Below are 16,938 nucleotides of genomic sequence, written 5' to 3'. Positions count from 1 at the left end.
GAAATTCAAGTATAGGGGATATTAATTTATAATCACATGAACACTGACTGATAGAGACTGATGAGTCTGATTCCACTCTCCAGTACCCCCTGCAGATAAAGCCACATGTTCATTGCAAGGAATGGATGAGAGATTATGAAATGCTGATAGCTGTGCCTATACACGGGTTAATAAACACAGGCTCTTTAGCTCCTTTAAAGATAGTTAAAAGTCAACCACCTACTACATTGAATTCACTTATATCTATTGCTGCTTCATATAATCACAATTTCTCTGACTGTGTTTTTGGTTCTTTTTTGTACTTTTCATTTTTAAAAAATCTATACTTTTTTTGATGTACCCAATATATTTAGATCAATTGTAATAAATTCATACACCGAGGCACAGATTACTTTGTGAAATAATTGCATGACCTAGCTCCAGAACCGTCTACTGGAAAGTTGGACTCTGAAATTATCAGCTGGAACATGCTTTGAAAAAGTCATAATTACCTAAAGGTCAATAAGAAAGCTCATCTCAAAACATGGTTACATACAAAAAAGTGAATGAAATGGTAGTTTTAGAATTGGAATTCTGAAGTGATATAGAATATTCATGGATTAATGATTTTGATGTATATCAGGGGTCAGCAGAGTTAAATGAGTAGTTTTGGGTTCTACAAAACTGCTAGTTATGCTAAAAATAAAAAAAAAATAATAAACAAAATAAAAGATATAAATACACAACAATTTACCCCATAGTTACCAATATCACATTCTAAAAGCTGTTTATTTTGGATATTGTGTTCTGAGCAGAAATCAACAAGGTCACAAATAACCCAGGTCTAGTTTATTTATTAAAATCTTAAGTCCTTAGGGAAAAGATCTTAGGTTAATACAAACATAAACATTGATGTGTTCTTATTTAAACTTCTGAAATTTATGGTTTTAGATTATTCTTAGTACGTGTAGAAGTTATGGGGAGAAAATTGTTCTTTTCAGATAAAGTTATTTCTTTAGCAGGTCATAATTACATGTGGAGGTAATGGCATCCAAAGAATATGAGGTTATGAACAAAAAAGTATGTTCCTACTTCTACTTTAAAATGTTACACATTTAATCTACCTTAACTTCATGTCAAAGTCAAAATATATATGATGAATAGATAACATAATCAAACATTTTTGGGGAAGAGGTTATTATGTTTTTATCATACTACAGCTGTACATTAAGGAATTATCTGCGCATTCTTTTTCCATGTGCGTTATTATTATGTATATTAAAAATATCCTTCCTCTTTCATTAAAAAACACAGGATGAGGAGTTTTGTCGTTACTTTTAAAATGCGTGTAATTGTTTATAGTAATTTGAATAGAAAGAACCTTGGAGTTATTATTATGCTCTTCTAAGCATTAATTCAACTTGAGTATCATATGGGGGAAAACTCTACTAGTTGGGATAATTTCTTGGGATACTTTTCCAACTAGTTCACACTTATCATACCCGAACAGATGAAAATGAGACATAAAAACTATAAAATTATTGCTTTTGTAGGGTTAATGTCCATCAATGCTGAGGAAGCTGTTTGGACACAAAATGATGATTTGTTCTAGGATTTCACCATTGACTTTAGAAACAGCAGGGGGCAAAAAATGTGCTTAGGGGAGAAAACCTCCGGTTATTTTATGAACATACCACTCCGTTCACTGATAGCAGCTGGTCTCCCCTTTTGAGGCCTCCGTGTCTTTCGGCCACCCCTCCAGGAATGATGCGGGAGATATAAATGGGGGAATTTTGCTCCTTTCCTCCCATCACGTTAAAACCAAGGCCTTCATCAGTCTTTGGCAGTTCGACTACCCGAGGGTGGGAATGGCCTTCACTAGCTGCAAAAGCTGCAACTGTTGCCTGAAAGAAAAGATGGTCATTTGGTAATACAACGAGGGAAATAAGGCTAATCGTATGCTTTGCAGTGCGTAGGATCAGGCAACTCCTCTTATTTTTATAGCATTCTCCTGTGAAAGAAAGAACAAGATGGGGCTGTGGGGGCGGGGTGGTGGGAAGATTCGCTTCATTTAAACGTCATCTATGACTCCTTTGTTTGGTAAAGCCCTGCCTAGCTATTCCCGGCTTTCTAGAGCTTATCCATTATGATACAAATTTCCCTTCTTCATAAAAATCTTCCCCAGTTACCTTAGTTAGATGCAATTCTTCCTTTTCTTGGACTCCAAAATCGGTTGCGTCCTCATATTACCTTTATACGGTACACATGCCATAACTGTTATGTATACGTGTTGACTATGAGCACCTGAAGGGCAGAGATGATGTAATCCACTTCTCTGTAGGACACCCAGTCTACCCCGGTGCATGTACATGAACGTTTATTCAATGTGCTTAGAAGCACTTATACGTGTATACTCTGGGGAATACATATATAATCTTGCTATTGCCAGAACACTGGCTTGGCACATTTTGTTTTTGCTTTTGTTTTTTGTTTTTTGATTGAGGATACCTAAAAGCAAATAAAAGCTAAAATAGGAAATAGATTCAGACGGATTATTATTATTTCACATCAGTACTCTGTGTTGTTATGAGAGGTCCTCTTGTCTGGTACAGATGTTTCCCCCTACATTTTACATTAATATTTCAACTCCTACGGCAACGTGGGCAAAATGAGCAGCTCATGGTTCTAAACCTAGATGTACAAGATATCATTTAATGTGGACGTCATTTTATTTTAAAATTCATACATGAATTTTTAAAAATAAGCTGGAAACACAACTTACCATTAGTTCCCACCCCTCATGGAAATAAAATAACAGCATTTAAGTAGTTTCTATCAAGAAAAGACCCTCTGCCTGCTTCTTATTTTCCATTTCCATTAACCTGACTTAACCACAGTTGATTAGATGCCTACTATAAAGTGATTTACTCAACACTGTGAAAATATTGATTGCCAACGACTGTACATTCTTTTCCACACACAGCATTATCACATCAATTGAGCATTATGCTACTGTCTGCATTTAGTGAAGTTTAGTGAATGATATGGAAATAATGGCTTGTTTTTAGCTACATGCATTTGCTCATGCAAACCTCGTCGTCATGCATAGATTTTAATGGCTGACATGGATGCAATGCAGACAGCCCAGAAACAACCAGAAAATATTGTGCTATTGCAACATTATGCTGCTATCCTGCTGTTCTACATGAATAAGAAATGAGAATGGTAAAACACTACATAATTCACTTTCCCCTTAATTAAACCATGTAGGGATCATTTTTCTGTGTGTGTTCCACTTCAGTACAAGCAAAGCATGATGTAACGATAATAATACCCTCCTTTTGCCTGGGTTAAAAAAACCTTACAAATCTACAGTGTTCAGTTACAGAATGAAAACTAAGAAATCAGGAGAGAAACCAAACAAGAGGTGATATAACACAAAAGAATTAAATGGAAAATTCTGATTATTTTCACCAGTTCTTATTTCTTACACATTAGAAGGATAAGAGCTTTTAAAAAGCAAGCTGTTGTGCATCGATTACAGCACTTCTGTTTGTAAAATAAGAACTACATCAGTAATTTTAGTTTAAAACTACTGTTTCCTAATGGTCTATTTTCCAGATAATTTCACTATCCTATTGCTATAAGCTTACCATTCGTGTAAGATTTCCATTAGATTTCTCTGCAATGTCTGGATTTCAGTTTTTAAAGAGCACACATGGTCACTCTCACAAAAGGTGACAGGCTTTCCCTTTAGGTCAGTGTCACATTCTTTCAGCAAGCTACCCACTGCTCAGCTGTATACTTGGAAGGATCCTATGTCAGTGGGTCTCAGGTGAGTTCTCCTCATGTCTAACTCAAGTCAAAGCTTTCGACTTGTGCAAGTAAATCTTCATGCACTGAAAGGCGAACAGGTTCTTTTGGATCAAAGGAACGTGTGTCAGAAAACCATGTATTATTTCACACAATGAACCAGTAGATTTGCTTGTGCCAAATGGACAGTTAGTGAGTTTAATGAAATCATTCTCCTTTCTTAAGCTACAGAAGCAGCAGAAACGTTCAATTTTCCATTAGGATTTTTACCTGGGAAGCAGTACTGGTTCTAGACTCTGGGCTGCCACTGATGTCTAAATTCTCTTACAGTGTACACACGAGAATACCTGAAACACACACGCGCACAATCAATTACTAGATCACTGGGGTCAAATGTATTTTTAAAGTTACTCAAGTCTTACCTTTGCTGTGGCCCTGGCACGGAATTCAGGACAGCCATTAACAGTTATCGTTTCATGCATATATTGATACACCTAAAATGTTCACATAAAAAAAAAAAGAATGTGTAAGAACATTAAGAGCATCAATTCTTTCACTGCAGATAGGATGACAAATTTTCATTTGTAAAACAGAAATTCTCTGTTACAAACTGAAGTAAGTCTGAATCAATTATCCTGATGATTTGGACCAAAAAAAAAAAAAAAATCTCTCCTATTTAGTGGGTGAGGGCTGCAGCAGAGAAGGCAAGCACTTATTATTTGGTTACCTGTGTTCATCAGGTATACAAACTCGGATACTTGATTTTATAAAAGCTACTTTGTCAGTAAAAATTTTTACCCCTACATATAGTGCCTTCTCTCAAATATCTGATAAAAATTTTATATATAAAGCTGCGTAACAATATCTTTTCCTTGCCTATCGGAATGTATGTTACCTTTTGTGACACATATTCATAATTCATAAATATAGAAATAAAATGATATCCAGGGGCAGGAACAAGTAAAATAAGAGATTTTAGCACTAGTAACACAGAGCAACCTATCAGCTCTGGTTCATGTTAACGTTTAAATGAAATAAAAAAACCAAATACAGGTAAAATCTGGACCCAAAATGATATTGTAGAAAGCACATAGGTTTTGTTGACTAACGGACCTAAGTTTCAGCCTTGCAGTATAATTGATGGACTGTGAGGTCCTGGCTGAACCACTTCACCATGTTGACTCTCTTTTTGCCCATCTGAAAAATGGGTAAAGAATATTTATTTCGTATGGGTTTCCTTTGAAATAATACTTTCGAGGCACCTGGCACCTAATAAGCACACCTTAAACAGCAGGTATTATTATTATTTATGATTTTAGGCACAATTACAAAAATTGTGAGTAGAAAAAATGTTTTCCTTCTAAATTGTCAGGGATGGGATTACAAAATCTGTATATCGGTGGCAAAATAAATTGCTTCATTATAAATAACTTACATACACAGAATGACTCATAAAGGACAGTTTGAGAAGATAGAAAAAAAATAACAAGGTAAAGTATGTTAGACTATATGCCTATTTTAAAGATTTAAATACTAGTCATAAAAATCAACTGCTTAATGTGCAGAGGTAAAAGTCCATTTGGGATTTTGCTGGGATATTTTTTACGATTGGCCCATTAACTATTTTGTAAAAGATGAAATAGAAAGTTGCAATCAAATATTTTTTTTCCTTTCTATTAATCATATTTTCCACACTTAAGTCCAAAGTTATTAAAGTGAATTCAGAATGTGATTAATACATCCATTCCACAACCATTCTTTGAGTATCTCTGACCAATCTCTTTCCAACATTTCTTGGCTGGCTCATCATTTTTCAAATACATTTGGTTGAATCTCCATCAATGCTGACTCATCTTTCCCAAGTAGCATGTTTGGGAAAAAGACAAAGTGGCCTAGACTAAAAAGGTAGGGGCACTATTTAGAATCTATCAGGTAGGCTGAAACTTCACTAAATAACTGGAGTATACACAATTTTAGTGAGAAATCGGAATGAAAAAGGAAGAGTTTTCCAGGAAAGCATTTGTGGAGCCTGGGACTTGTTAATGCAAATTTTCTAGGTTACCAGAATAGCTGCTTAACATGTTTCCATGTTATTTCCTTGAAAGTACATCACTTTATTTTGCAGAAATATCCCTTCTACAAATAAATTCCACTTACTTGATCTTACAGCCCATTTGGGGGGAAGATTTTCCTTACTCTGCTTTTCTTGTTAAGAAACTCTTTCAAATCTGGCCCTTCATTCTGTCTTTACTCATTATATCTTGCTCAAAGCTCTGCATTAGTGTCTTAATTGGGTTTTCCACCACCAAACACTATTGACTTTAGTTATCATTGTCAAGTACCTACCTGATCGTGTCACTACCGAGCTTTTGGCTGTCTACTGCCCTTGGAGTAAAGGTTGCAAAGTCCAATGCCCACACGAGTCAAACCAGCAATAATAATGCAGAACGTAGCCTTTTCTCTAGTTTTATTCCCCAACTTCCTTTCCTCCATCCTCACTATTCCCCAAATATACAATGCCTTCCCAATTGCCTAGGCCTTTGGATATGCTGTTTGCTCTGTTTGGAATGTCCTTTCATTTGGCAGAATCTTCTTTAACCCAGTTTAACATGATGATAAAAGACCCAATTCAAATTTCATTTTCTCTGTTCATTGTTCCCTGCCTCCTCCAAGCAGAGAAATTTCTCCCTCCTTGATTTTGGACCATTTGAATTTTTCTAGGGACATCTTGATTATCTTTTCCAGGGAAAATGATATATTTACGTGCATCAAAGTATGTTTATGTAGACAATCGTTTGCATACAGTTAGGAGATTGTCATCAACCGATAACAGCAAAAACTAATTTTGTAAGCTCCTAAAATAAAGAAATAAAAATTTAAGAATAACTATCCCTAACATGCTAATTTGAACTGTGAATTAAAAAGTGGAGTATGCAAGAGGCAGTACGATGTACAGATAACGCCCAAGTTCTGCAGTTGCCACATATTAAGTGTATGATCTCGGTCAGTTACTTGACCAAGTGCAATGTTCTAATTTGAAAAATATGCCTTAGAGTTGTAACTAACTTCTAGGTCTGTTAGGAGGATTAAATAAGATTAGAACAGTTTGCAGCATATAGTAAGTTTATAAAAAATAGCTATTATTATTACTATTATTATTATTAATATTCAATGTTTCCCAACTTATTTGACACTGGGATCTTTGGGGAAGAATCTCCTAGGACTAGCAGTCCGTGAATACATTTTACAGAGAATTGATGGAAGACTGTAGTTCTTGCCTGGGGGCGTTTCTGCACCAATTTATTTGGCAATGTTTGGGACGTTTTGGGTTGTCACAAATGAAAAGCAGGAGAATGCTACTGGTATGTAGTATTAGAAGACCAAGAGGCTGCTAATATCCTACAATGCTCAGAGTAGCCGCCTGTAACAAAGAACTATGTCAACATGCCAATAGTCTTGAGATCGAGAAACCCTGAACTAAGAAATCATGCTGTATCATTTCTTCTTATACATAATAATTAGTAGGCCATAAAAAGACCCTTGCGTAGCAGTGAGTAAAGGATCTTGTAAATAAATTAAAGGGTCTTATTCAACAAATACGTCTTGAAGTAAGTAACCACAAGTCTGGTGTGCATTTAATGAGGACTTACTGTAGGCCAAGCATAATGCTAAGCATTTTATATCTAAGAGTTCAGCCAATGCTCACAACTTATGATTGAGGCCCTCTACACACAAGGAAGCAATCACAGAGATGGTAACATGCATATGACAACACAGGTAGTGGCAGATCTGGTACAGAGATTCATATCTAATTGCCTCCAACGTCTTTCCTCTTTCAACCACATCAGGCTTTCTTATTAAGACAGCATCGGACTACTACCATTTTGGTTGCACTGAGGAAACAAAAACTTGGAGATGTCACAAGTATTTATTTATATTTTGAATAAAGGTATCTAGGTTCAACATGACGCTTATCATTATACATGTGGTGGCTGCAAATGTACAATACGATTCAGAAACCAACAAATTCATCAGTCCCAATGAAAGTGAAATAGCATTTTTAATAATCTTTTATGATTATAATATACTATGATTCAAAGAAAGAAGTCAAATATTATTTTTAGTGTTTTCTTTTGTAAAGCACAACAGATTCTGATTAGTCGGTTTTTCAACACTGGCTGACATGGTCTAGTTAGAGAGTCAAGTCAGAACTTGGAGACATTAATTCTATTTCCATTGGTTATATTGTCTTGTTAAAGTTTCTTAGCTCCTCATTTTCTAGGGACAAAATGTATCCCTACCTATCTTACTTTTCAAGGACAAGTGTACAGGTATTTGTAAAATTTTGAAGGAAATTGTTATAGAAAGCTAAAGTATTTTACCAGATGCCCTCAGAGAATTCTTAAAAGGAAGAGAAAATGGTTGGGTGAGCTTCAACAGAGGACAGTGGGGCTTATAGTTTCCAGAATCACTTGGGTCTCCAAATTTCTGGGCAATGTCAGCTATAGCAGCATTTTAAGCACATTCCATTGGTAAGATAGGTTAATTCCTAGTGGAAGTTGAATAATTTACAGAAACTCTTGTACACAGTTTGAGCTTACATTTTAGTATCAGTAATTTACTGACTTTGAATAAATCTCACAGATTCAATAGCATTTTGAATATTTGGAACTTATTCCAAGCTATTGAAAATTTACAAATATAGATCGATTCAATTAAGGCAATGGGGTTGCAGTCACTTGATTCATAAAGTTCGTTTGTTCATTCGTTCTGCTAACATTCGTTTAGGAGTTACTCTAGTCAGTGTGTCAAGCACCTGGACCAAAATATGAAAGAAAAAAATTAAAGGCATCTTCTAAAACTTTGAATTAACATAAATCTTCACTATAGAAGGGCTTTAAATTTTTTTTTAAGTTTATTTATTTTTTTGAGAGAGACAGAGACAGTGCAAGTGGGTGAGGGGCAGAGAGAGAGAGAGAGAGAGAGAGAGAATCCCATGCAGTCTCCACACTGCCAGCACAGAGCATGAAGCAGGGCTCAAACCCTACAAACTGCGAGATCATGACCTGAGCCGAAGCCAAACGCTGAATGCTCAACCGACTAAGCCACCCAAGCACTGCAAAAATTTTTAAATAAATAATATAAATTTTACTTTTCTTTATATTAAGAAAGCAAATAGACTACTTTTTCTAGATGGAAATTTTATCACTGAGAGAATAACAAATACAAATAAAGTAAAAGTTACACTTTTACTTCAACTTATTTACCAACTGTACAACAGAATTCCCATTTAGATAAATTAAGCTGAACAGCTAAAATTCTAATGCAATAAGATTTTTGCTTCTGAGCTTTCATTTACACACAGGTTATGTAGATAATATCAAAATATAAACTTTACATTGAATTATTCTTTTTGATTCTGTACCCTGATTGGTACAGAGAGGTAGGTATGGGATGATAAATCTGTATTATGAGTTTCTCATCCTGGTTCCCTTTTGTGTGTGACTTTAAGTGACCTACTATCTATGCATCTTAGTTTTCCATTATGTAAAGCCCTATCTTCGAGAGGCAGTCAAAGAAGATAAAGTATGTGGCTTTATAAACCATAACCTATTATTCTTATTAAATTCTTATGATAGTAGCTACTATGTTTCTATTATTACTATTACATGCATGCCTAAAATGCAATGGAAGCTACACCTTTAGAATTTAGCTGCTTGGTCAGCAAGTGTGGAAACACCTTGAGTTCAAAATTAGATTTTGATTGCTCTGTCTTCTGCTCTTACACTTTTACTGCCTTTTGTATTTCGTGTTATTTGTAAAAATTTTTTTTAATGTTTTTATTTATTTTTGAGACAGAGAGAGACCGGGTGTGAGTAGGGGAGGGGCAGAGAGAGAGACAGACACAGAATCCAAAGCAGGCTCCAGGTTCTGAGCTGTCAGCACAGAGCCTGATGCGGGGCTCGAACTCATGGACTGTGAGATCATGACCCGAGCTGAAGTCGGACGCCCGACTGACTGAGCCACCCAGGCACCCCTGTATTTCGTGTTATTTTAAAATGGCTGTGTGAGGCAGATACTAGGTAGGCTCACCTTGCCCAGCCCCCATTTTCAGCCTCCTCCTCCTAGCACTGCCTCGCCATATGACCTAGTTCTTTCCAATAAGAATTTAATTGGAAGTAGGTGAGAGGCTTCTGGAAAAGTGTTGTCCTCTTGGTACAAGCGCTATCCTTTTTCCCTTCCTTACTTTTTGTTCTGAGTGTGAAGATGGTCAGCTGTAGTAGCAACCTACGACTGCAAGAGAAAGGCCAAGAAAAAGTGTCTATATCAGCTCTGATTATGTGGAGCTCCTCAAACACTGTAAGCAGCTGCCTTTATCTCTCAACTTGTAATGAAGAAAAATATTTGTTTAAGCCAATGAAGTTGCATTTTCTGCTAGTTTCAGCCCAAAGAACTCCTGATTGCTGTATTATTTAAGTGAATGTTATACAGAACTGTGCTATCTTTAGAGTTTGTTTTCTTTGAGCCCCCTCCAATTCAAAGAGTTGTATAATTTGTTCACTAGAAATTAGTGACAATTTGTTAATGTCAGGGTTTGGAAACTGAGAATCTGACTAAAACATAGTTTAAAAAAGTAGAAACTAACTCTCAGGAAAACTTTAAGAAAATGAAAAAACAACTTGATTAGGCAAAAATGTTTGTAAAACACATATCTGATAAAGGTCTCATATCCAAAATATATAAAGAATTTTCAAAAGTCAATAGTAAGAATACAACCTAATTAAAAATTGGATAAACTCCTTGAATAGGCATGTCAGCAAGGAAGATCTATGGGTGGCAAATTTGAAAAGATACTCATCATCAAAGATACTCAATATCACTAGTCCCTAAGAAAATTAAAAATAAGGCCATAATTAGATACATCTACACTTTTATTAACATGTCTAGATTTTTAAAAAAATGAACACCTTGTATGGGCAAGAATGTTGAACAACTAGAACTCTTGTACATTGCTGGTAGGAATGCAAAATGGCACAGCCACATGAGAAAACAAGATGAACAGTTTTCTATATAGTTAAACCTACACTTACCTTAAGATTCCCTTATGTATTTCTAGCTATTTATACAAGATAAATAAAAATGTGTATTCATGCAAAACTGGTATGCAAATACTTACAGTAGTTCTATTCATATTCACCACAAACTGGAAACAATTCAAATAGCCTTCAACTGTGAATGAATAATTAAATGGAAGCACACCTGTACAATGGAATACTGCTTGGCAATCAAAAGGAATAAACTACTCATACATGCAACAATGCGGATGAATCTCAAATGAGTATTGCTTAAGTGAAAGAAGTCAGACTCTATGATTATTTCATTTAAATGACACTCTGGAAAAAGCAAAATAATAGGAACAGAAAATAGATCAAAGGTTGCCAGAAGCTAGGGGTGGGGATGAGTTGACTACCGGGCATAAAGAACTTTTGGGGGGTGCTGGAACTCCTATACCTTGATAATGGTGATGATCACATGATTGCATGTCATAATTAAAAGTCTCAGAATTGTACACTGAAAAGAGGAAATACCAATACTCTATGAAAATTATACTTCCATAAACCCAACTTTAAAAAAAAGAAAATAGTTTTATATGAAAATATTCTGAAACTTCATCAGGATTTTGGAAATTAAAAATAAGGGCTTTGAAACACAAAGACCTACCTATATTTAAGATATGTTTAGTATAATAAAAAGATGACATTAGCTCCCATTCCTTAAAGTTTATAAACGTGGAAAGCAACATATACTTTAATGGAGGGTAACATTTCTTTCAAGTACAAGATACTCCAGAGATTTTGTAGTGCATCATTGTGAACAGGCTGGCTACTGAAATGTCAATAGAATTACAATTAGGATACACCCCTCTATATCAGTGACTGCAAAAAAGAAATAAACCTTTCAGTAACCATGAAAAATCAAAATGTCTAACATTAGACCAAGGTACTTCAAGTAGAAAGACAAATGATCAGAATTATTAGAGCAAATTAATGAGGAACAAAGTCCAAATGGGAAAATGATATGGTCCAAATCCTACCACATTATAGTGTTCATTAAGGCTTGTTAAATGTATAGTTTTTGTTGAAAAAACAAGCAAGAATGTATATTTTTAAAGTAGGAAAAAAAACCAATATAAGTATTAAGACTTTGTAGGGGCTCCTGGGTGGCTCAATCAGTTAAGCATCTGACTTGATTTTGGCTCAGGTCATGATCTCAGGGTTCGTGGGTTCGAACCCTGTGTCTCGCTCTGCGCTGACAGCACGGAGCCTGCTTGGGATCCTCTCTCTTTCCCTCTCTCTGCCCCTCTCCCACTCATACGTGGACATGTGCTCTTTCTGTCTCAAGATAAATAAATCAAAGTTTTTAAAAAAACACTGATATTTGTATCTATATTTACAATTTTTAATGGTTTTCTTAATTTTTCAGATTTGGAAACTCAGATAAAAGTGGAATAAAGGAAAGTTATTTGATGCGGTATCTGATTTTAAAATATTTAAATATTCTCATAAATTAAAAGTAAAATCGATTCCTTCTGTGCCCTTTTATTATTATAGGCCACCTGGCTGGGTGGACAACATTTATAATATTAAGCTACAATATATTTATCATAATATAATAAAAAACACGGCAGGTTTTCTGAAGGCAGAGTTTAGGCAGGGGAAGAGGTATCTATAATGAATTTGTGGCTCTAAATTTAACTGCATGTAGTGGAGTGGGTTTCATCCATGCAAAAATAAGTGCCCTGATATGAATGTGTACACTGTCCTTCATATGGCTGGAATGAAAGAGAAGTAAAGCTTAAGTTGCTGAAAACATAATCTGCTTTTTTTAGGAGGTTTTGTAGAAATAATTCCAAATCAACTGAAAATTGGTTCATCTATTAATAATGGAAGAAATAATCCAAAAAGTATTTAATTTTTGCCTTGAATTTGTCTTCCATTTTGGAAAAATGGCAACCATAAATAAATGCTGTGTACTTAGAACTATAGCTATCCATGTATCTATCATCTATAGTTTCCATATAATTTTGTAGCTGCAGAAACATTTTGTTTAAAATTGTAGTGTTGGAAGTCCTATAAACTAAGGGATTTAAGGTATGAGACAATGTCTAGAACCAACCATTTTGTTCGCAAAAAAAAAAAAAAAATGACCCTTACTGGTTACAAGTCATGTCTGCTATAATTAGACCATGAAGCCTCAAACCAATCCTGTGAAAGTCCAAGAAGGATAAAATTTCCAGAGAAATGTCTTTTTCTACATTTCTGTATGGCCATCAACTTTAGTGAAAACATGCCACCCACTGGACAAGAAAAATATTGACAGGTATAAAGAAGCAAAGGACAATACATCCCTATTAGGTTGAAATGATTTGCAAAAAACAGTTCAGTCATTAAGGCAGACATTTGATGGTATTACTGGTGAAATCAATATGGCAACTGATATTGCTTCCAGAAATGGGCCATCGACTTGAAGAAGCATTCCTCCTTGGTTCAGTGACAACTATGCCATGCAAAGTACTCTTTATGTTCTCAAAGCAGGAAGGGGAAGTTAAATGGACTCTGCAGTTTTTAGTCACAAAGGACACAAAAGACCTTTTTTAGGCAGTATGCTTCATTACTTCATTACTATTTTTTTCAACCATGCCGATGCAGTATATAGTAAGTGCCTTTGACAAGGCAGCATTTCCTTTTAGCACTCAAGAAAAAATCTCAGTTGACACTCTCCAGTGCAACTATATTGTTTTCAAGAATCAAATCAGCCTTACTGTAGAGCCTCCTACTTCACTTGTATCCTGACAAAATACATCTGACAACTAAGTCATCAATGGGATGGCATTACCTATAACTAAAAACAGAAACAAACAAACAAACAAAGCACTGAATTTGAAGATCGAAAACAAATATGACATTTTGGGACTAAAACCTTCTGGCCCTCCCTGCCACATGTTAGTCTCTGCATCCCAGTTTTACTTATTGTCCCAATACCCCCTGGGAAGGAAGGCCTACTTGCTCATGCAATTGGTCAGCAACCAGGAACTGTATTGGGCCATGATTTTACTAGAGGTACTGATAGTATTTCAAAAAAGTTAGCAGTCATGAGACATACCTTCATCCCTTACTGTATCTATGTCACAAGAAATCAGGCAGGAGTTGCCTGCTTAGGGTAGATGTAAACGGTCCTGTTGTTTTCTATTCTACTTTCTTAGGCCTAACCAGACATCTCAGATTCAGAGTGGAGGAAAGTTTGGGGGGGGGGGCTGTTATTTAGGTGTCTGAGCCCAAGCTTCATTATCCAATCTATATATTTGGATATATATAGACAAGTTCTGTCTAGACCAGACAGAACTGCACTAGAGAGGATTTGGGTACTTCCCATACAATTAACAAAGTGGTAATTTGTTTTCTCCTTCGTTTTGGTCCTTTCATCTAGCTTTCTTGGTTGCTAACTCCCTGAGAAGGAAAGGTGAAATGAAGATTTGAGTACTCCTGGACCACTAGCTATGACAGCATCTCAACAGCACTGAAACTTCAAGTCTATCTCTCACAATCCACGTGTGTATGCCCAAGTTCAACTACATGACTCAGACTTTCTGCTGCAAAGTGATACATGCCATTCATGACTTGCTTTAAAGGACACTAAGTAACCTACAGCAGTAGAAAAGCTGAATTGAAAGGGTCCATAATTTGTGACCAATACCATGTCTTAGAGAATTTATGTGAAAATAGCATTACTATTGCAAGTGATCTCCGATGCTTAGAGTTAGATGAAGACTGGGAATATTTTGGACAAAGTGATGCCTTTAAATATCTACCCACCTGCCTGGCCAAGTTACAAAGGAACTAGGAGCTTTTCTGAAATAGTGTGTATAGGTTAATTCTAATGAGAACACATTAAGAAAGTTCTCCAGCACTCTACCTCCTAACATATGTGGGAGGGATGAAAGGATCCTTAAGGAGGGTATTCTGAGACCACTTAACAGGGAGGATTAAACGCCCCCTTGTGCCTGACAGTAAATGGCACATCTTTTTATTTGCTTTTGGTTTTGCAGGGACTCAGAAGGAAAGCATCAAAACTATTGGTATGCTACATAACACAGTCCTCAAGTCTCTATCAATTTTGAAATTTCCAGAGGTTATTTATATCACTCGCTTTAAGTGAATTAAAATGACTATACTTATACTTATTTCCAAAGGCAAGAGAAAATACTTTGTTCAGTTTTATAGTTTTGTAACTAATTCTTCTATTGTATAAAAGCAGAATAATTAGTTGTAAAACCATAAAACTGAAGAATGGCTATAATTTTTAAAAATGTGTAATTAGCTATTAATTTCTCTACTTATTTTTATAATTGGTTTGTATTTCCTAGTGGGTTCTTTACACATATAACTTTCATGAGGTAAGACAAATTAAATTCCTTGTACAAATCATTTAATAACTGGAGGAAAAAGTGAAATCATAAATAACAACATTTCCACAGAGTCCAAATGGCAGATGGCCAAGCCACCAGGGAGAAATCTCTTTCCTTATGGTTGTCTAAAAAAGGATTCCCTTTAGGCAGCTGTTCCCATCCTGTCCTTGTTACACAGCCAGAGTCCTCTGTGACAGGAAATGCCTGAGCAAAATGTTGGGAAGATGTCATTTCCAATTAGTATAACACCATTCAAAGGGACTGGATTCTCTCTATTTTCATATTTGGGGTAAAATTCAAATGAGGTTTGGGGTTTAAAAACTTGTCTCTATATACTGATTGGATGAAGATGATGTAAAATCTCACTGAGGATCCCAAAATGCTAGAATATTTCTCAGTGAGGTTAAAATTTACCCATGTACTTAAAATTCTGCAAGAGTTGTAAAGTTAGTTTTTACTTCCAAAAATAGGTCTTTATGTGGTCAGTGAATTAATCATTTTGAGTCAATTCAGTGTATATTGTCATTGTCACAGGGATCATATGAACTCATAAGTAAACACTAAAGAAAAAATTTAACTCAGTTATTAAAAGCCAACCTGATTATTCAGTTGTTTGAGTTAAAATTATTATGGCTAATAATGGGTTTCCAGAGGTAGTAGTAAAAATAAGGGATGCTCAATTAAATTGGAATTTCAGACAATGAGCAGATTTTTAGTTTAAATGTGTCCCACACAATATTTGGGACATCATAAATGAACTGTGATGGAAAAGGAGACTATTATAGTTTGGCAGGCAGGAAGTGTTGGATGCAATTCAGAGCAAATTAGTGGATACAATTAAGGAGTAGACCGAATGGAGCTTGGTGTTGGTAGGCTCTGGGTGAGAAAAGATGGAAAGAGGTCCAGGTTGGAGGTGTGGGCAGGCACGCAGGATAATGGGTTTGACTTTGGATGATATTGTATGAGCTGCCTTGTGATCTCCAAGAGATGTTCAGCAGACACCTAGATATGTAGATCTGAAGATCAGAGGAAGAATATAGACTGTAAGATATAATTTGTGAGTGATCTACTCAGTTGGCAAATGAAGCCCTCTGTGTATACGCTAACCTCTAGGAGAAATTTAGGGTGGGAAGATAAGGAGGTCTTGAGGGGCTCTGATATCTACTTAGGTAATTTATCAGCCAAGCCTTAGTCTTATTTTATTTTTTGAGAGAAAGAGAGAGTGTGTGCACACTTGCACCCGAGTGGGTGAGGAGCAGAGGGAAAGAGAGAATCCACACTTAGGGTGGAGCCTGATGTGGGGTTCAATCCCACGACCCTGGGATCATGACCTGGGCCAAAATCAACAGTCAGATTCTCAACTGACTGAGCCACCTAGGCACCCTGCTTTAGTCTTATATTTAACCAGTGGGGCCAAGGCATCTGTTTTGAATTTATATAACTCACATATATGCCTTTTAAAATGGAATATATTCAAGAGAAAGAGAATACTAAGAAGTGCATTTTGTAAAAGTGAGTTGACAGTAAAAGTAATTCATATACATTACACAAAATTTGCACAATATAGACCTGTATAAGCAAAAATATTAAAATAATTTATAATTCCGTATCAGGACACAACTACTGTCAACATTTTGGGAGACTTATTTCCAGTCTGCCTTATTTGTTTAAAAAATCAA

At 35.7% G+C, this 16,938-nt stretch overlaps 1 protein-coding gene across 1 annotated transcript in view; it reads right to left on the bottom strand.

Annotated features, from left to right (window-relative positions):
* The window catches only part of LIN7A (lin-7 cell polarity scaffold A), a 127,673-nt gene that overhangs the window by 37,938 nt on the left and 72,797 nt on the right, over positions 1 to 16,938 (bottom strand). Inside the window, exons 3-4 of the mRNA XM_040491335.1 lie at positions 4,215 to 4,286; positions 1,674 to 1,883 (exon numbers count right to left, since the gene is read on the bottom strand). Coding sequence (XP_040347269.1) covers positions 1,674 to 1,883; positions 4,215 to 4,286 — 282 coding nt within the window. The remainder of the gene's footprint in view (positions 1 to 1,673; positions 1,884 to 4,214; positions 4,287 to 16,938) is intronic.

Source organism: Herpailurus yagouaroundi, unplaced genomic scaffold (assembly GCF_014898765.1).
Source record: "Herpailurus yagouaroundi ecotype Mexico unplaced genomic scaffold, PumYag 182, whole genome shotgun sequence".
Taxonomy (NCBI): domain Eukaryota; kingdom Metazoa; phylum Chordata; class Mammalia; order Carnivora; family Felidae; genus Herpailurus; species Herpailurus yagouaroundi.
This window is presented reverse-complemented; position numbering and strand designations above follow the sequence as displayed.